A 22,613-nucleotide genomic window follows, 5' to 3' on the forward strand; every position below is an offset into this window, starting at 1 on the left:
TGAAAAAATTAATCTTAGTGTGATTCTTTTATTTACATGTTACTTTTTTTTGGATATTTTTTAACAACTACATTACAAAATTAGTGTTTTACAAGTTTTGAAAAATGTTCAAATTTGTATTGTATAGTTTTCCAAACTAAGTATTAGAATTCTTTGAATGATATCCTATGTAAACATTAATTACGTTTTAACTATTACATATATATATATAAAGATTGTTTTTATATATAAATATTTTAAAATACAAGAATTTTATCCAATTGATGATTTTGAAATTTATGAATATTGTTATATAAATAATAATTTCTCAAAAATAGCAAGGCACACATATGTCAAAATTACCATTATTGTAAGAGGGAATGACACAATTATCCAAGTATTTGAATTTTATTTGATTTTATTATACATAAATATTAAATATCAATGTTAATCTATTCATTACACAAAATCATATATTATCATTGTCATCCGATTTCACATGACTTTTTTTTTTTTTTTTATAAAATCAAGATTTTTAAATTTATAAATATCATGTTATAAATTAAAACCTCTAAAAATAGTAAAGCACACACATGGCACGTGCGTGCAACTATTATATTTAAAAAAGATCAAAACTATAAAAATTTCGTAACTTTTCTCCCTTTACAATTTAATTTATTATGCATGTAGATTTTTTGACATTAAATTTGAATTTGAATTTGTATGAATTTGGATAAAAAAATAGTGTCAAATTGTTTTGAACTTGATCCAAATCCACTCAAATCCAAATCTAAGATCTAAACTCTATATTCTTAATCACTATCGAAGTTTAATAAAAAAAATATTAAATATTCAATATGTTGAGTTAACCTATTTTATCAGTGAGAAAGTCATATTAACTTATAAATTATTAATATTTATTTTTTATATTATTAGTTTTTTGGATAGTAAGTTTTTTTATGGCCTTACACATTTTTTTAAACTCATTTTTTCTTATTAACAACATATAAAAAATCAAATAAATATTTTGTTTTGTAAAGATTGTTATTTAAAATTTTTTAAGGTATTTCTTTTCTTTTTGTATAATAAATGATATGATATTTTGTTTAAGACAATTTGTATGCATAGTATTTAATTAATTAAATTATCTTTTAAAGTTTAAACTTAATAATGTCCATCAGAACTTCAAATACAAACTACTCATTTTCCATTTTTTATTTTTTTCTTCCTCCTCTTCCTCTTCCTCTTCCTCTTCGTCTTCCTCATCTTTCTTTCCTATTTTTCTTTTTCTTTTCTTCTTCTTCTTCTTCTTCTTCTTCTTCCTCATCCTCATTTTTCTTTCCTATTTTTCTTTTGGGTTGCGGGAACCAACTACAGCCCCTCTTTCCAAGTGCGCTGGGCTGCTTGTAAAACAAAGCAGGAAAAAGTTGCAGATAAAAATGGTGAAAGTCAGCAGAGCGCTTCTGAGAGATGCAAAGGTCGGAATCAGCAAGACTCTCTCAGAGATACTGGTCTGTCCGCTCTCCAAACAGCCGTTGAGGTGCCTTTTCACCCCCCTCCTCCCAAACACACACACAAAAGAAGGGAAAAAAAAAAAAAAAAACCCTGAAATTCTGTAGTGGCTCATAAACAATTATTTTTACTCAGGGTATGCGAAGAATCGGGTACTTTAATCAGCGATTCCATCGGCGTTTCTTTCCCTGTTAGTTTTATTTCTGTTTCTTTTGAATTCATTTTGTTCTTTGAATTTCAGTTTCAGTTAAGTATGTGAGATGTGCGTGGCATAAAATCAGTGCTTTGATTTGCATCCGGAATGGTTGTTTTTGTTTTTTTAGTGGCACAATTTGGGTCACCTAATCAGTTGGGCAGTTTTTCGATTCAACAATGGCTTTAGCAGTTTAACTTCAATCAGAATCGAGTTTAATTTCGTTAGATAGTTCGTTACCTTCAGAACTTCAATTATGACAGTAGCACATGATTGAGTGGTGGAAGAAGAAAAAGAAGAAGAAGAAAGATGTAGATAAGAGATACTGGAATCAAGAAAATTAGAATCTGAGAGAAAAAGCATAGACATTCCTTTAGGACATCGTTATTGAATACAGCTGACCTTATATAAAATTCCTCAACTAATTGCTGCACCATTCAACATCTCTATCCACTTCAACTAACTGACTAGCTAATCAATTGACTTAACTAACTCTTTATGTGGAGAAGGCATGTCTCGAATTTCCCTCCCCTGCAAAGATTCTTCTCCCTGAGGGAGAATTTAGGAGAACAAAGTTGAAGGTAGCATGATTAGCAAAAAAAAAAAAAAAAAGTTGAAGGTAGCATTTTCCCAGGTAGCTGCTCAAGGTGAAAGAGATGCTCATTTGATAAAAAATGGGTAGCAACACGATTTTCCCTTTCTACCATTCATTTGGCCCAAATATTTTTAAGGCCTGGGAGGAGGTCGAGGGGTTGTCATTGTAGTGGGAAATATGGAAATGCTATAGAACTGAGATTTTGTGTAAAATCAGACATTTGGCCAGTAAACATGTTTAGCTGTGAAACATGGAATGTAGGACAAACTTGACCATTTGGAGGCAAAGACGACCTATATGTTGCAGTGCCAGTCTTGTTCTTAACTTGAAAAGGGCCATCATATTTTTGGTGTCAAATTTTGTGAAGGCCTAGACAGGATTGTGTGTTATTTATAAGGTTTCTACTTTAACTAAACCCAATCACCAATAGAAACATCATCTCATTTCTTTGTTGATCTGCCTTTTGTTTCATCCTGTGTTCAGCCCTTCCAAGATGACACTTCAGTTCTTCAACAACTTAACCATTTCTTCTTTGTCCAGTAAAACTCTGTCTCAGCTAAAGAATCTTTTGGACAGTAAAGTATATGGAGAGTAGGTGGATAAGAGGATAACCATACAAGGCTTCAAAAGGCGTAACATTAATAGCAATATGGAAACTGCTATTGTATCACTATTCTGCCATTGGAAGTCATTTAGCTCATGTGGTAGGTTCTTTCCCTGTTATACATGGATGTGTTCCAGGAATCTACTTAAAATTTTTGATTTTCCATCATCTTGAGCATAATATGCTGATAACACATGCCAAGCCACTCTTGTAGCTTAAATAGGTCATGCCAGATTTGCTAAGAAATTTAGGTTCTCTATCACCTTGCAAAAATGCAAGGTAAGGCTGTGTACTATAGACCCATTATGGTCAGCTCCTTCCTCGGACCCTGCATACTTGGAGGATTGTGCACTGGGCTGCCTTTTTTTAATTTTTTATATCACTGAGTATTATTTGGTATAGTCAGTGTAATTTGTGTATTTGACCCATATAAGCTTTGTCTATTAAATGAGTTGTGTGTGGGTGTGAAAGAGCAATAAAGTGAGCGTAGTTGGTAGTTCTATCACCACCAAAATAACTTCCTTACCTTGAGAATTAGGCTGGTGATGGTATCCACACTAATATCTGTAGAAAAAGAACTGTGATATAGGAAGTGGTTGAAGGAAGCTAGGTGAAGTCACATTTTTAGTTTTTCACCTTTTACAAGTTTGGTGTTCCCTCACACTTTTCCTGACACACTTTGAAGTCTTTTCTAGTAGAAGATGGAAGAAATTCTCCTAATTGTTGCTTCTACTCTTGAATATCTCCCAAATAGACTGCTATGATTCATTCTGATTTTTTATTACTGTAGCATTCTATTATTCCCAACCAACAACCTTCTTTTCCTTCTAAATTGCCTGGACTGCTGGGTATTCTTAAATTGAGTATATTTTCTTGGTACTGAGTAATACTTCTGTAATTGAGAATCTTCCTGCCAATTGTGTTGTGCCTGAATGAACAAAAGTAGCAGAAACTGTTGGAACAGCTAGTAAAGCCTATTCATGCAATTGAACTCTAAAGAGAGCATTTGCAGTGATATTATCTTTGCCCTTTTTATAGGATATTTGATTATCATATCCCATATACTTCAATAACCACAAATTGACTTGGATTATTAGCTCTTTGCAATTCTTTATGCTGTAGATAAATGGAGTCATTACCTTGCTGGTAGATAATATTAATTTTGAAATGTCTACACATAAGGTGTTGACTCCATTTATCTGCAGCGTATGATTACAAATTGCGAGCAATTCTTTTTCATAGATGTGCAATAATTGATTCTTTGGAGAGAGAAATTTTGCTACAGCAAGACATGTGATGTCCTTGTTGCATCTGCACAGCTCCAATTCCTTCTCCAGAAGCATCCGTCTCAAATTTCGTTGATAAATCAGGTAGAGCTAGTACTGATTGTGTTGTGAGTAGCAGAGTTCGAATGACTAAAAGCTCTAGGGCTTCATTGGAGGAAAAAAAAAGCAAGTCTATGGTGTTGAATTATTCCACTATGAAGCATTTCTTTCGTCATCTGCTAAATAGAATCATTCTGCAAGCTTGAATGCTTACATGGCCTTATGTTAAGTTGTGCCCCTGTGATGCAGGACAGATGTTAGAATATATATATATATAGATGGATTTGTGAGAATTAGAAGAAGAGGAGGGAGAAGAAGAAGAACATAAGAAGGAGAGAAGAAGGAGAAGAAGAGAAGCAGAAGCAGTAGTGGGAACAATAGAATAGAATAGAGGTGTCAGAAGAGAGAAGAGGAGGAAGAAGGAAAAGAGAAGAGGAGGAAAAAGAAGAAGAGGAAGAAGAAGAAGAAAAGCAGAGCCTGCACGAGAGAGAGAGAGAGAGAGAGAGAGAGAGATAGAGAAAGAAACGGAGAGGGCAACTGCAATCTGATTCAAACAATAACTGTACAACAACTTACATGCCCAGCACTTATACCCACTACTAACTAGAACACATATTTACATAAAGGCCCCAATAAAACAAGAAATTACAAAATAAATCTAAAGTACTTAAATACACAAAATAAACCTAAATTGATTAAACTTCTAAAATAACAAGACTTTCCCAAACTAAAATATAAAAACTTAGATACTATATGAACATCTAATATCCTCCACTGCTTGTTCTCCATCAAGCTCCCCTTATTAGAGAAAACTTGGCCTTGAGTTTTGTAATGGCATAGTAGCTTTAGCTCCATGTGTGGGAACAAAGTCAAACATGCAGGTAAATCAAGAGGAGGCACGATCTGCATTGCATCATTAATCACCATTGGAGAATACTTAGTAGATTGTCCAACCGCAAGTAGCATAGAAGGCAGCAATGTTCTCTGATGAAATAACAAGTCCCCCAAACAAGAGATTAATTTAATATCCAAATCTATTGGCAGCTCAAGCAAATATGCATTTGTACCATACTCTTAAGATGATGGACAATGTTTCACTAGATTTGGTTGAGGAAAATATAGGGGGAGAAGATGAAAGGGAGGGAGGTGCAAGTTCACTGGATTGAGGAGAAATAATCTCGAGGATTTTCAACAATAGGTTTCATGATTGAAGAATTTTCAACGAACTCTACAGCAGGCAATTGTTCCTTGCCCTTTGGGTTAGAAATGGAAAATTGAGTTTGAAGAACAAGGTCATTGACGGGCATATCTGTCCTAGTAGTTGGCAACTCATCTTGCTGTTCATTGCAATTTTCAACAACCAAGTGTGAAGACAAATCAAGATATATTTCTGGCCTGGAGGCCCCAACAGTGCTTAGGGTCATTAAAGACAAGTCTACGACCTCATTTTGAGAAGATTCATGACTCACATCAACTGAAGAATCACAAAATTGTGCAGTAGTTATATGCATGTTATTTATGTAGTCATGATGTTCTATTATGCAACAATTTTGATGGACACTTTTAATATCCTCAACAAGTTGAGTTTTCTTTTGAACATCATCAGTGGGCTGAGGACTACCTTCTAACCATTGAGAAGATTCATAAGTCACGTCCACTGAAGAATCAAAAAATTGTGCACTAGTAATATGCAAATCTTTTATGTAGTCATGATAATCTATTACACAAGAATTTGCATTGACACTTGAGATTTGATTGTTTATCCTCAAAAATTTGAGTTTTCTCTTGAACATCTTGTGAGGATCTAGGAATACTACGTGGCCATGGAGAAATTGATCTAGAATGATGAAATTCTTTAAGATAGGAAGTGGTGTAATAGGCTGGAGAAATCTCTCAGCTTCCACAGCCATGTAGTAAGCCTCAAATAGAGTAGTGGGATATTTTTGAATTTGCACAATCATGAACCTTTTAATGTCATCCCTCAGCCCTTTCTTGAACAAAATTACCATTCTAGGCTCCTTACTAAGAGCACACCGATAAATGAGGTCTCTAAACATAAGGTAATAATTGGTGACCCTAGAAGAAAGTTGTCTAAGACTACCAGTTGGTCCAGTAATTGTTGAGAATTTCCAACTATATAGGAACCAGATATATGGAATGTACTCGTTTTTTTTTTTTTAAACCAAAGAGTAGATATGGACTGATGCAAACTTGAACAAATACCAAACAGATAAGCAACATTAAATCAATTTCTATGGAGTCCAAGTAGTGCAAGTCCATACAATGTTACCAAAATGTCCTTGCTCTGACTTTGTAGTTTCGAGATTTCAAATATTTCACTTCAATTTCTCACAGATGCTTCAAGAACTATGCTAGCACACTGATTTTATTCTACAAAAGTATGTACTAAGCACTCCCAAGATTAGTTTCTTCAAATCAACATGAAAATCTCACGAGAAAACCTATTTGTTGCTGTAAAATCTCAAAACACAGCAATTAGGCCTCAATAAAAACTCTGAAACTTGCTTGAGCAGCCCAAGATTAGGCTGTATTTCACCTTAGGAATGTGACCAAGCTTGATACTTCAATATTAACTCAGAAAGCCAAAAATATAAGATAAAAATCAAAATTCTTGAAGCTGGAAGCAATTTCTTGCGACTCTGAGCAGAACAGGGAAAGTTTGGCAAATTCCCCACGTATGTGAGATGCCGTAAGGGCTCCTCCAGCGATGAGCTTCTGGTTGGAAGCAGATCAGAGGGCGGGGATGCCAGTGAGGGTGTCTGCAGGAAGAAAATTGCAGGAAATGGGGGATTTACGAGGGCTGCTGGCTGGGGTAGTTTCAGGTGGCGCGTGGGGGCCACTCCCTTGTCAGTTGGGAATGATGTTGTAGGGGAAGGGGTTTCGGTGCTGTCTGATCTTGGTGGTAAGGGCGGTGTTGTGGTTTGGTTCGTGGAAATTAGTGTTTCGAAACCCAGTGGCACAACTGCAATTTACTGGAAAAGTTGCAGGCTGATGAATGCTTCTGTTTTCTGGGATTTACCTGCGACTTCTGACTTGCTATTGCAGCAATGGTTAGAGAATGCAGTCCTGTGGTGGATGTGGTTTGAGTTTTTGGGAGATTGTTGTAGGAGTTTCAAATCTGATGGAAGAATAGCAACAGGAAAGTCTGGAACTGAGTCAATTAGGCTCTGATACCAATTTTATGCAGGACAGATGTTAAAGGGGTTTGGTATATGAGGGGTAGTTGAATCTGCATGAGTGCTAAGAGATAGATCAGATCCAATATTAGATATAGGTAAATCAGAATTAAAATTTGAAGGAAACGAGATAGGGAAGGAATTACCAGGAGAGGTAGGCACCGTGGAAGGTTGTGAGGACGTCAAGTCATCCTTTGCAGGAAACGTAAGTTCATCAAAAATCACAAGACGAGAGATAACTTTTTTTTGAGAAACTGGATCTAGACACCTATAGCTGCGTTGATTAGCACTATATCCCAGAAATATACACCTCTTAGTACGAAACATGAGTTTGTAGGATGCATATGGCCACAAAAGCGGATAACAAGCACATCCGAAGGTTCGAAGAGATGTATAATCGGGATGGTTGCCAAACAATTTGAAGAAAGGCGTGTCATTGTTAAAAACCAATGTAGGCAAACGATTAATAAGGTATATGGCCATTAAGAAAGCATCAACCCAGTATGTGAGAGGTAAATGAGATTGAGCAAGTAAGGATAATCCAATTTCAGTAATGTCTATGCTTTCTCTCAGAAGTACCATTTTGCTGTGGAGTGTGGGGACATGTGATGCAATGATGAATGCCATTCGTTGCAAGGAATGATTGAAATGGTTTATACATGTATTCCCCACCTCCATCAGTTTGGAAGTTCTTAATTTTGCAAGATAATTGATTTTCAATAAGAACTTTAAATTTGAGAAAACATACATAGACATCAGATTTATTTTGAAGAGGATAAAGCCATGTAAACCGAGAGAAATCTTCAATGAAAAGAACATAATAACAGCAACCACTAAGAGATTGAGTTGGGGAAGACCAAACATCGGAATGAATAAGTTCCAAAGGTGAACTTGTTATTCGATGAGATGTTAAAAAAGGAAGTTGTTTGCCTTTACCAAGTTGACCAGGCTCACAGAAGTCATGATTATTCAATGAACCAACATAAGTTAGAGAATGTTTATTTAATAATTGAGTGACAACTGAATGGGAAGCATCTCCTAATCTAGAATGCCAAACTGGAACCGATGCTTTGACTCCTACTACCGCTGCCATTGCAAGTGGTTTATTGAGAACTAACGAGAGCAAATTGATGGGATAAAGTCCACCACTACTCTGTCCTTCCAACAGTGTCTTCCCCGTGCGGTTGTCCTTGACAAAATAATGAGAATCAGTTAGAATGAAGAAACAGTGATTGTCAAGACAAAATTGATTAATAGAGAGTAAATTAACAAAGGCTTGAGGGCAATGAAGAACATGATTAAGTTTAAGTGAAGAAGTAGGGGTATGGAGAACAATGGAACCAGTATTTTTGATATTCAAACCTTGTCCATTACCAACAGCAACATGCTCCTGTCCAGTGTACGGTTGCGCAAGAGTTAGATGCTCAAGATTGGTTGTATTACGCTGATTAGCCCCACTGTCAGCAAACCAAGGATTTTCGGCAACATGAACAACATTAGTTTGAGCAACCATGGGCGCTAATTGAGTAGGAGGATGGCGACCTTGATAAGCATAGTCCATGCGATGAAAACAGTCAAGTGCCTGGTGGTTTGTTTTGCCACAGATTTGGCAAGGAGTTCGTGGGGTATTAAAGGTTTGCTGGGGTCGGTTTGGTCGAGGAGAAGGAGAAGATTGGGTATTAGGTGCTGGCTGTTTGGAGTAGTACGGAGTATGGGAGGTTTACGGGTGGCATTTTGTGGGGTATTTTGGCTTTCGGTTGTAAGGCTGTTGGGGATGTTTGGGAGCAAACAAGGCTAAATATTGGTTTCACGTAGGATTGAATGGAGTTGAGTTTCTAGAAGTAACTCAAAGGATAGTAGCTCGGCTTGGAAGTCTTCAAAGGAGAGAGCTTTGTCTCGTGTGGCAAGAGACAGAGAAGTGACAAAGGGGTGATATGAATGATTCAAACCACTCACACTGTAAGCAATTAAATCATCATCATCAATGGGCTTACCAACAGCTCCTAGTTGTGCTGCTAGTTGCTTTTCCGAATCAAGGTAAGTGGCACACTTTATGGAACCTTGATTCAAAGTTTGGAGGAGCCATTTCAAGTGGTTGATGCGAGATCGAGATAGAGAAGCAAATTTGTTGGCCAAGGCAAGCCAAGCAGATCGCGCCGAATTGATAACATACACAGATGGTGTCACTTTATTAGAAAGAGTAGCATTAATCCAGCCCAAAACGAATTGATCCTTTCAATTCCATAGGATATACTCAGGATTGAGAGTAGTTGTTGGTTTCCCTTGATCATCAATGAGAAACTAAGAGAGGCACGGTAGAGAACCATTCATGAAGCCCATTAGATCATGTCTCTTGAGAATCGGAACAATTTGAGATAACCACATGAGATAGTTAGTCTCATCCAACTTAGCCGAAACAAGTTGGCTATAATTGGGGGCAACAAAATTGATAGGTGATGAGGCAGCCATTAGACGAGGTTGAAAAGTTGAAGGATCAGTGTAGAAGTGCGTGAGCAGATATGCTCTGATACCATGAAAGAAATAAGATACGAATAAAAGGTTCTAGCCTCAATGCCAAACCAGTCCGTGTATTGGTTTATTTATACAGTGCAGGTTGTTACAATGATACATTTGAAATTTGAAATACAAACAATAAATATTGAGTACAAGATATGCGGAAGCAAAAATTAAAATTTAAATAAGGTTGTTGGAGCCGATATGTTTGTTGCAGATGTTGAAGTTGGAGAGAAATCTGCTGTGTCGAGATTTGAGTAAGTGGACTGATTCTGTTGCTTAATATATTAATACACCTCCAGCTTGAGGGGGAGTGTTTGAAGTGAATATATTGTTTTAATAATTAGGTTGTGTGAGTGAGGGTATTTTTGCCTTTAGCCTTCTAATTATTATTAATGTATAAGAAGGAAAACTGAAGCTGTACATAATGCTGCAGGAAACTGCTGCCGCTTTTTCCCTTGCTTTCTTCTTCTTTTCTTCTCTTCTCCATCACTCACTTTCCATCACGTTTGAACCATAGTTGATGCTACAAGTTTAGACAGTAATTTACTCATCTAATCTTCACTTGCTGACTGGGTTGTTGCATCTGCAGCTCCATACAACACTGCCTCCTGCTTGCCTTGATAAACTTCATCTGTAGCGTACTGAAATTGCAAACAATATCATCCAAAGTGCTCAACAGCTGCATCTCAGCACCATATTGTAATTTTCTAATGCTAAAATCAAAATGTTAGCTTTAAATTATTCCCCTTGCATCTTCCAATTGAGAAATCTTTAATCTTTGCTTCACACACCAGAAAATTTCCATTTCAATGCTGTTACGTAAGAGGTTTAATACTAACAGCTAGATATCTGAGGTCTGACCCTTTTTGCCATTCTTTTCTTCAAAAAATTATGAGTGCTGCCAGAGTCTATTAAAATTTGCAATTTCTTCTTGTTAGCCATGCCTGTAAGCTTCATGGTTGAAAGCTTTTAGCACACCACAAGCATACACAGATATTTTGGGCGTAGAAATGACAGCATCTTCAATATTTCCCTTCTCTCTACTCTCTTCTTCTATTGTATTTTTGTACCTTAGTTATCAATAAGTGTTCTCTTTTGTACTGGTGTCCAGGTGTTTGCATCTCACCACTCTGGAAAAATTGACGTTTAGCTCTTCTTTCCTCTAGTTATTTATCAGATATGGTATTGTGTGTTTTGGGAATTGGTTTGGCTTTTTGCTTGGTGGATATGGTGGTAATGGCAAGATACCAGGCTTTGCAGGTTTAGTATTATTATTGACATGGTTTTTAAATCCAGACTAAACTTGCTAGTCCGACCAGGTTCAAACCTGTTGCTAGGCAGGTCTGGTCAAGCACCCAGAATCGGAAATGGTGTGAACAGAGCCTGATTGGGATCAAGGGCTGGTCAACTCGGAAGCTCACCCAAAGAAAATGGAGGGTGCGGTATGCAGCTTGTTGCACTTGAACCCACTACCTAAGAATCATTTTATCTGTGAGTTACCACTATACACCATTCCAAGCCTAGTGGCTTGCTGTCAGGCTCTTGAGTAGCTTGACATTGCCAAGGCACATGATGTGGGCGAACCATGTGTCAAGGCTGTAGCTTAGGATGGCCTGTCATGGGTTGTCTGGATGCATGTTGGTTGGTTAATCTATGTTGCGAAAGGGGGAGCACATAGATGTGAATTTGCCTACTTGACATGGTCAGGGATGGACTTGGTTGGGGCCCTGGTTGTTGACAAAGTTGCTTACGGTGGCTAGTTTCGGTTAACATTGTTGGATGATTAACTTGGTTTTGTCAAGTGCCTCATTGAATTTTGCTACTGTTGGAACATAGAACAAGTCATGGTTAAGGGGAAAAAACCATGCTTGACACAAGTGTTGATTCGTGAGAGTATACAGTGTCAATGTCAATTGCTCTCAGTGTTGACATGTTGACCAGACAAGGTAGTTACTACGCAGTTTTTTCCTTGTGTGGCTGGCCGACAGGCTAGGCTAGTGGTTAAATTTGTGGTTTGACATTTGGGCATGTTTTTAGTCATTTACTTACTTGCAAGCATAACTTTTTAGCTTTGTTGGCAAATGTTGGTTACGTCCAACACAACCTAGGCAGTTGGAGCTGTCAACTGCAGAACCTAGGCAGTTGAGGGTGTTAATTGTGTATCAATTTAACATGTGGGTGGCATAGGGTGCAGGGGATGGATGTGTTGTGTGTTCCTGCGCATGTTAGAGTGTATGTTGCTTGTCTTTGAGTAAGAGAAAAGGTTGGGAGGTGTTGCTCCTGTAATTATTATTGCCTTATGAATGTTGTTTCAGTTGCTATACTCTTGCAGGTCTTAACCAACAAATCTGTGTGTGTGTGTGACATTGACGTAACAAGTGTGTCATTTGGTGCCATTGCAGTGTCAAGTTGTGTGCTGTGAACTTGGATCCTGTGAGACTTGCTTTATTTCAAAGTAAATAATAAATATAGCTTTGTTCAATATACATTAACACGTGCACCCCCAAGGCAAGAAAATTAATAATTTAATTGAAAATTTATTTCTATATTTTGATATTTGTTTAACACCTAAATAGCACCCAAATACTACTGCTACTGCTGCTGCTGCTGCTGCTGCTGCTGCTACTAGTATTATTGTTAATTTAATTGAAAATTTATTTCTATCATAAAGCTTTATTAAATATACATAAACATGTGCACCCCCAAGGCAAGTAAATTATTAGTTTCTTTTGATATTTGTTTAACACCCAAATCCTACCACTACTACTGCTACTACTACTAATATTATTAATTTAATTGAAAATTTATTTCTATCTTTCGATATTTGTTTAACACCCAAATCCTACTACTACTTTTACCACCACTACTAATATTATTATTTCTATTAATATTATTTCTATCTTCCGATATTTGTTTAACACGCAATCCTACTACTACTACTACTATTATTATTACTACTACTACTACTACTATTAATTTAATTGAAAATTTATTTCTATCTTTCGACAAATCTACTACTACTACTACTGCTGTGATTATGGCCGGTGTCTTTGTAATATTATTGCAGTTTGTGTATAATTTATTTAGAATGTGATAGTAATTACTTTTGAGAATTTTTTAGTTTAATTGGCTAATAGGTGATTATGGCTGGTGCCTTTTGTCATATTATTGCAGTTTGTGTATAATTTATTTAGTGATTATTTTTTAGTCTAATTGGCTAATAGGTCATTATGGCCAGTGTCTTTGTAATATTATTGCAGTTTGTGTATATTATTATTATTTAGAATGTGTTAATAATTATTTTTGGGTCTAATTGGCTAATAGGTGATTATGGCTGGTGTCTTTGTAATATTATTGCAGTTTGTGTGTAAATAATAATAATAATAATAATAATAATAATTATTATTATTATTATTTAGAATGTGTTAACTACTACTACTATTTAGAATGTGTTAGTAATTCTACTACTACTATTTAGATATTTAGAATGTGAGTAAGTATTTTTTGAGTCTAATTACTACTACTGCTACTATTTAGAATGCGTTAGTAATTATTCCGATGGCTGGTGTCTTTGTAATATTATTGCAGTTTTTGTAAGAATAATAATAAAATAATAATAATTTTAGAATCTGTTAATAATTATTTTTGAATCTAATTGGCTAATAGGTGATTATGGCCGGTGCCTTTGTAATATGCAGTTTGTGTGTAAATCATAATAATTATTATTATTATTTAGAATGTGTTAGTAATTATTTTTTAGTCTAATTGGCTAATAGGTGATTATGGCCGGTGTCTTTGTAATATTACTGCAGTTTGTGTATAATTTGTAACTGCGTATATGTTGTTAATTTTATTAGTTAGAATGTGTTAATAATTATTTTTGGGTCTAATTGGCTAATAGGTGACCAGGGCCAGTGTCTTTGTAATATTATTGCAGTTTGTGTATAATTTGTAGCTGTATATATCTTGTTCTTTTGTTGATAAGAGATTTCTCTATGAAAAATACAAATGAGTTGGGCCAGGTCATTTTGGGGCAAGTGGATCGTTTATATATTTATGTATATTTGTATGTACATATGTATATGTTGACATCACGGGTGGTTCAGCTGATCTGACCGACTCAGTCCCTTTTCTTTTGGACACTGGTCCGGGTTTTAAAACCATGATTATTGAAGATCTGGCTGTTTGAGATTCTTGAACTGGTAGTAATAGGTGATTTTGAAATGGTAATGATTGAGGATTAAGGGAGGAATTTCTGATTGTTGTTCATGCAATCCAAGTAGCTTTTGCCTTTTTGTAGTTTGGCAAAAGAGTAAGCATTCTGCAAGCTTATTGGTTTGAACATATGAATAGGGATTTGTAACTTTTCTTTTAATATTCCTAAATAAAAGAAGCTAATGGGATACTCCTGAGCTATATTTACCTTATTAAGGAGCAAATAAAAAATATAAAGATATTCTTACAATGAACCTTGTTGCCTGAGATCCTTGATTTCAGCGAAAGGATCTTCATAACTCTCCAAATTTTGATCTCAAGGCTAGTGTATACTCTTCCCCTGAAACAAGTTTTTATTGCCTATGAATTTCATTTATTACTGGTGTCTCTGTAAAGCTTACTCCTCCAGATGAGTGGCTACCATATTCACGTTTACAGTTTCAAGAATTTAATCAATTTAAAGAACTGATTACACCTATTCCAGCCATCTATTAAGATCATCTCCATTGAATCCTGAAAAATATATTCTTGAGTCTCATGGAAATAGATAAGGTACAAAATTGCCATTATGAGTCCTAGATGATTTTTCTGCAACAGAGGAAATACTCTGTAGTTCCTTGGTTCAGATACATTTACTGTATATATTGAAGATTAAGTTCTCCAACCTGAAATTGATATGTTCATGCTTCTGATTCATATTTTAGAAGACTCTTTCATGTTTCTGATCAAAGAGCCCTTATAGTTCTTAATTGATTCTTCTATCCTTACGAAATCACTTGATCAAGTTCTGTCAGCCAGCCTCTACTACCAGGATTGTGCTCCATTACCAATATTGTTGCCTTCATTACTTCAATTATGAAAATGACACAGAATTGAAGAAGAAGAAGAAGAAGAAGAGGCCTGTGTTAAATGTGGTCGCTGTACTTAATATTCTTCCTAATATAGTCTATATACATTCTTAGAAGACAATTATTTTCAAAAAATTAGAATATTGGACACAACTTCCCTGCTTATGTGAAATTCTTCAACTAAGTATTACGCTTTTTAATATCTCAATCCAACTCAACCAACTGATTGACTGACTACTAGCTAACCAATTGACTTAACTAACTCTTTTTTTGGCAAGGCATGTGTCATAGTTTGTTGTATTTGTATGTGTGGCCCTTACACTTGTTGGGGCTTGTAAACAAAGGAAGAAGAAAAGCATATGAATTACATTGGTGTTGCACAGCAGGGACTTGTTGACGAGTGCCATGTACTTGTCGACGAGTAGATACCAAGAGGCTAGGAATCGCAGAGTTTTTGAGATACCGAGAGCAGAAAATCAGAAATGTGAAGACTCGTCAACGAGTGATGTTACTAGTTGACGAGTGGCTTTCTCTGTCTCGTCGACGAGTGCATCTGGGCTGCGAGAAAGAATTTGAATTTTGAATTAGAATGTTAGGGTGGTTGGGTATTTGGAGGGAAACCTCCGAGGTGTTGTTATATAGGCCCTTTTGGACATGTTTTGTATATAGAGAGATCATTGTGTGAAGTGTATTGTGTACTTCCATATTTATTAGTAAAATTCTTGTGCTGATTGCTCCCGTGGATGTAGGCTTTGCCGAACCACGTATATTGTCGTGTTGTTCTCTTTATTTGCTTTCAGAATTCTGGTTGTGTATGAATTGTGTCTTGTGGTGCTTTATCATTTGTTGCAAGTTTAATTATTCCGTTGTGCATCCTATACTCGATTTCCACAACAAATTGGTATCAGAGCGTTGTTATCATGGCGTTGGGCACATCTTCTGCAAGATTTGATGTCGTCAAATTCGATGGAACTGGGAATTTTGGTTTGTGGCAGAGGAGAGTTAAGGATATACTTGTGCAACAAGGGATGGTGAAGGCTCTACATGGTGTTCAACCGGACGGTATGGATGAGGCAACTTGGACAGAATTGGAAGCAAAGGCCGTATTTACAATACTCTTGTGTTTGGCCGATAAAGTGTTCTATCATGTGATGGAGGAGGATTCTCCAGCAGTTGTGTGGCGAAAGTTAGAAAGCCAGTACATGTCCAAATCACTCTCTAATAAACTTTTTCTTAAGTAGCATCTATATTGGCTTAAGATGGTTGAAGTTTCGAACTCAAATCAACATATCAATGCATTTAGTCAAATCTTAAGTGATTTGATGCGTGTTGATGTTAAGTTTGATGAAGATGATAAGGCTTTGATATTACTAAACTCCTTGCCAACGACTCAAACTTATGAGAATTTAGTTACCACTCTTTCATGGGGAAAATAGTCTCTTAATCTAGAAGAGGTGACAAGTGCCTTACTGAATTTTCATCAAAGGCTGAAAATATGTGATGAAAGAGAAGGCCTTGTGGTGAAAGGTAACAATGAGCGTGGCAAAGGAAAATCCAAATATGGATCGAGTTAGAAATCTCGTACTCAATCCAAGAAGAAAAAGGATATCCGGTATTATAAATGCGGTAAAAAAGGGCATTTTAAACCGGAGTGTCCGGATTGGAAGAAAGGAAATATTGAAAAGCATGAAGGTACTTCAAAATCTGCGAATGTGGTTCAAGAAGGAGATTCAGTTTGCGGTGATGGTGATGTTCTTTCAGTTTCGTCGGGGTTGGATAACCTTACGAACTCATGGATACTTGACTCGACATGTTCTTACCCTATGACTCCAAAGAAGGAGTGGTTCAGCACCTACAGGTTGGTAAACTCTGGTTCAGTTCTTATGGGTAATGATGTTTCTTGTAAGATCATTGGCATAGGAAACGTTAAGATAAAAATGTTTGACAGTGTTGTGAGAACCTTGAGTGATGTGAGACACATACCAGAGTTAAGAAAGAGTTTGATTTCACTTGGCACCTTCGATTGTAATGGTTTCAATCACAAGTCCGAACGTGGGGTTATGAAAGTATGGAAAGGAAATATGACGGTGATGAAAGGGCAAAAGTTAGATGGGAATATCTACACATTGCAGGGAACTACTGTTGTAGGTGGAGTTGCAGCTGTAGATGTTGAATCTGATGAAACAGTCTTGTGGCATATGTGTCTTGGGCATATGGGGTTTACATGGTATGAAGGAACTATATGAGAGGAAACTCTTGAAAGTTATAAAATCAGGTCAGCCGAACTTTTGCAAGATTTGTGTTCTTGGAAACAAAACAGGGCAAAATTCAAGTCAGCTATTCACAAGACGAAAGGTATTCTTAATTATATGCATTCCGATATTTGGGGCCCGGTTGGAGTAGCATCAAAGGGTGGACATGTGTATTATGTGAGTTTTGTTGGTGATTACTCACGGAAAGTCTAGGTATACTTCATACGGCACAAGTCTGATACATTTGTCAGGTTCAAGTTGTGGAAGGTTGAAGTGAAAAACCAGACAAGGAGGAGAATCAAATATCTAAGGTCGTACAATGGGACCGAGTACGCTAATTCTCGATTTACGAAGTTTTGTGAGCAATAGGGCATTAAGAGAAACTTTACCGTTGGCCGGACACCTTAGTAAAACGGTGTGTTTGAAAGGATGAACCAAACTCTGGCTGAAAGAGCTCGGTGTCTCAGACTTAATGCAAGATTACCGAAGAACTTTTGGGCCGAGGCAGTTAGTATGACTTGCTTTTTGATAAGCCGATCAACTAGGGCATCACTAGAGTGTAAAGTGACAGAAGAGGTATGGACGGGAAATGTAGTAGACTACTCTGAATTGAAGGTATTCGGGTGTCCAGTCTATGTTTACGTGTCTAGTGAGGAGAGATCGAAGCTTGACCCAAAATCTCGGCGTTGCATCTTTTTGGGATATCAAAAGGGTGTGAAGGGGTACAAGTTGTGGAATCCAGTGGCAAACAAGGTGGTGATTAATAAGGATGTAGTCTTTTGATGAGAAGGTTATGGTGAAGCGTACTCAAGATTGTGATGAACAGAAATAGGAGCTAGAAAGTTGGGGCAGTGATGAACATGTTGTGCAGGTGGAGTTGAAAACTGGGGACAACGACAATGATCATGGTCCTCTGGATGTAGGGAGTTCTAGCTTGAGAAACCAGCAAGTCGACAATCTTCCTATACGGAGATCCAGACGCACTATTAGACCTCCGCCAAGGTATGGATTTGAAGAGTTAGTGTCTTATGCTTTTCTTACTAGTTGCAATGATCCAATTATGTTTCAAAAGGTAGTGCACAACCAAGAGGAAGGTAGGTGGATGGGTGCAATGATTGAAGAGATGGAATTACTACATAAGAATAAAACTTGGGATTTGGTAAAGCTTCCAGATGGGAAGAGACAGATAGGTTGCAAATGGGTATATAGGAAGAAAGAAGCAATTTCACGGTTAGTGGCAAAAGGATACTCACAGAAGAAAGGAATAGACTATGATGAGATTTTTTCACTTGTGGTGTGATACACTTCTATTAGGATAGTGTTGGGGTTGGCAGCCCATTATAATCTTTATTTGGAACAAATGGATGTGAAAACAACGTTTCTTCACGGTGACTTGGAGGAACAGATATATGTGGTGCAGCCGAAGGGATTCAGTGAACCAGGAAAGGAAAACTTAGTTTGCAAATTGAAGAAATCTCTTTACGAGTTGAAACAGTCTCTAAGGCAATGGTATAAAAGATTTGATTCCTATATGATGAAGATTGGCTACAAAAGGTGTGAGTATTATTGCTATGTGTATGTGAACAAGTTTGATGATGGTTCTCTTATTTTCTTGTTATTGTATGTCGATGACATGTTGATAGCCGCAAAAGATTTAATTCAGGTAAATCAGTTTAAGGAACTGTTGCATAAAGAGTTTGACATGAAAGATCTTGGTTCAGCCAAGAATATACTTGGGATGGAAATTCGCTGGGACAGAATTGCAAGGAAGTTATGGTTATCTTAGGGCAGTCATGTACAGAAGGTGTTGGAGAAGTTTAGCATGGCTAATGCAAAATCAGTGTGTACACCTCTAGCGAGTCATTTTAAGTTATCTACTGCAAATTGCCAAAGTATGGATGGGGATATCTAGGACATGTCAAAGGGCCCCTATGTTAGCGCCGTGGGAGTTTAATGTATGCCATGGTGTGTACAAGGCTAGACTTGGCACATGCTGTGAGTGTGGTGAGTAAGTTTCTCTCTAATCCAGGAAGACAGCATTGGGAAGCCATCAAATGGATCTTCAGATACTTATGGGTATATCGGGATATGACATCATGTTTGGAAAGCAACAGGGTAATCCTTCAGTTATGGAGTTTGTAGATGCTGATTATGCAGGGGGGGGATATGGATGACAGAAGGTCTACAACGGGTTATGTTTTTACCCTTGTAGGAGGACCTATATGTTGGAGATCCATGGTTTATTCTCTGGTGGCATTATCTACAACTGAAGTGAATATATGGTAGTTTCCGAAGTTGTAAAGGAAGCCTTATGGCTTACCGGTTTGGTCAAAGAGCTGGGCTTACAGCAAGAAGGGGTTGTGCTGCGTTGTGATAGTCAGATTGCTATTTACTTAGCGAAGAATGAAATGTATCATGCTAGAACCAAGCATATTGATGTGAGGTTCCACAGGGTTCGGGAGTTGATTACTTCGGGTGAGCTTATATTGGAAAAGGTTCACACTTTGAAAACACAGCGGATATTTTGACAAAACCGATTACTAGTGAAAAGTTCAAGCATTGCTTGAACTTATTCCATGTCTCCAAGTGATAGAAGGTAGACAAACCCAACCAAACGTTCCAAGATTAAGGTGGAGCAATCAAATATGTTTTTTTGGTTCTCCCAAGGGACATATAATCGCCAAGGTGGAGATTGTTTTATTTGTTTGTGACTTTTATACTTGTTGGGGCTCATAAACAAAGGAAGAAGAAAAGCATATGGATTACATTGATGTTGCACAGAAGGGACTCATTGACGAGTAGATACCGAGAGGCTGAGAATTGCAAAGTTTTTGAGGTCCCGAGAACAGGAAATTAGAAATGTGAAGACTCGTTGATGAGTGATCTTACTAGTTGACGAGTTGCTTTCTTAGTCTCATCAACGAGTGTCCTATTCTTGTCGACGAGTGCATCTGGGCTACGAGAAAGAATTTGAATTTTGAATTGGAACATTGGGGTGGTTGGGTATTTGAAAGGAACCTCTGAGCGGTTGTTATATAGGCCCTTCTGGACATGTTTTGTATAGAGAGATCATTGTGTGAAGTGTATTGTGTACTTCTATATTTCTTAGTGAAATTCTTGTGCCAATTGCTCCCGTGGATGTAGGCTTTGCTGAACCATGTATATTGTTGTGTTGTTCTCTTTATTTGCTTTTAGAATTTTGATTGTGTATGAATTGTGTCTTGTGGTGCTGTATCATTTGTTGCAAATTTAATTATTCCGTTGTGTATCCTATACTCGATTTCCACAACATAGTCATCTGCAAAACTCCAATATGCAGAGAGGCCTGTGTTCTTGGAGTGAGATTTGACTTAAATGCTCAGTTGATCACTGCAATTTTTTTTTTTTTCACTGTACTTAATATTCTTCCTAATATAGTCTATATGCTTTCCTAGAAGACAAGTATTTTCAGAAAATTAGAATATTGGACAACTTCCCTGCTTATCTGAAACACTTGATAATATCTGAATCCAACTCAACAAACTGATTGACTGACTAGCTAAACAATTGACTTAACTAACTCTTTTTTTTGGACAAGGCATGTATCATAGTTATCTGCAAAAGTCCAAACATATGCGGAGAGGCCTGTGTTCTTGGAGTGAAATTTGACTTAATGCTCAGTTGATCACTGCAATTTTTATTTTATTTTTCAAAATGTGGTCACTGTACTTAATATTCTTCCTAATATAGTCTATATACATTCTGAATTGCTGCAATTTTGGTTCAATAACATTGCACCAGTTTGCCCATGTATTTCAATTATTTAGAATATAATGTGACCAAATTAGGAAAAACATTTCACAATGACCAACGCAGGACATTTTAAAAGTTCACTAATTAACATAAAACAATTTTAAAAATTTAGTGATCAGCTGAGCATTAATTCACTGAAATATCTGCAAGAGCTGATTCCAAGTCTGAACTTACTGGTCGTGAAGATTATGTTTTCATTTTGACAGGAACAGGTACAGTGGTGTGATTATTTTGGTTTGAGTAAAACGCAGCTCTACCTGATTCAATAAATCCACAAAGCAACTTCAATTTGCTTTCCTTGCAGCCAAAGCTAGTGCTTAGTGAGAAAGCATTTCTTTTGTCATTCTTCCTTCCATTGTTACTTTTAAGTCCGCACCCACATTTGTGATGGAACTGTTACTTCTTTACTCCACAATATGTCATAAATCATGACTTGACTGAAAGTCATCTTACAAGTATTTCATTTAAATTTTCTTAAGATATATATTTTTTTCATTTACTTCAGACTCCTTATGTCCTTGCAGTATGACTAATAACTTTAATTTATTCCTAATGAAGATTTAAAACTGGTTGCGCATGATTTCTTTTGCTTACAACTTACATATTTGGTAGATGGTGGATGGGATACCTTGTCTGGTGCCGAGGGATGGCAAGATTCTTGAAACTGATGACACATCTAAACCTGGCACCGCTGCTGATTCATCAAAGATGAATGAGGAAAATTGAGGAGGTTCGCCGGCCCTAGCTAATTTGTGCAACATGAAGTTTGGTGCTTCGGAAAATGGATTACCCTTTGTTTTTATTGTTTTTAAAATTTTCTTGTGCACATCTTTTTATCAATTTTGAAATCACTTTCCGCATATCATTTTGTCATTTGTCATTTGTCATCCGAATGATGATTACACCTCTCTCTCTCTCTCTCTCTCTCTCTCTCTCTCCATTTGTGACATTTTTGTTTTGCTTTGTGATCAAAAGTCGAGCACACTTCTGAATGATGTATTTCCAATTTACTCAAATCCCCAGTATTCTTGGGAATTAAGTGAAACGCTCATCAACAATTTATGCATCTTTATCAAGAAAAAAAAAAGTTTGAAATTCGGGAAAGAAATTACTGTGTTCAATATATTAGAAATTATCTGCTTCAGAGTGAGTCGGTGTCATTGAATAATGAGTACCTGCCCAGGTTGGTTTTCTTTTATTGTAGAGCGGTTTTTTTGTTTCTTGCTACATTTCTGCTGAGACATCAGGACTGTAGCCTAGGGAATATTCTTTGTTTTATCTTCCAGATTGTTTGGAGTTTTTTCCTGTTTTATCCCTTTCTTTTTTAAATATATTAAATAATACTTTTTAAAAAAATATATTTTTCAGAATAATCCTGACGTAATCTTACTACTTGGAGTAGCGAGATTTAAACAAATCTCGCTATTTCAGAGATTTGTCACGTGTCATTTTCATAAAAAAAATTATTTAATATATTTTTTAAAAATATAAAAATTCAGGAAATAACTTATTCTGCGCAATAAATCAGGAAATAATTTATTATGCAGAATAATTTATTTCTCGATTTATTATTTTTTAAAAATA

The 22,613-nt window shown here is 36.5% G+C and overlaps 1 protein-coding gene across 1 annotated transcript; it reads left to right on the plus strand.

Annotated features, from left to right (window-relative positions):
- Window positions 1-1,164: 1,164 nt before the first annotated feature.
- Window positions 1,165-22,137, plus strand: LOC131163340 (uncharacterized). The gene is made up of 3 exons (XM_058119937.1): window positions 1,165-1,519; window positions 1,627-1,681; window positions 21,642-22,137. Exons 1-3 carry the CDS (start codon window positions 1,419-1,421, stop codon window positions 21,753-21,755), a joined length of 270 nt encoding a protein of 89 aa, XP_057975920.1. The 5' UTR covers window positions 1,165-1,418; the 3' UTR covers window positions 21,756-22,137.
- Window positions 22,138-22,613: the final 476 nt, after the last annotated feature.

This window comes from Malania oleifera, chromosome 1 (genome assembly GCF_029873635.1).
Source record: "Malania oleifera isolate guangnan ecotype guangnan chromosome 1, ASM2987363v1, whole genome shotgun sequence".
NCBI lineage: Eukaryota > Viridiplantae > Streptophyta > Magnoliopsida > Santalales > Ximeniaceae > Malania > Malania oleifera.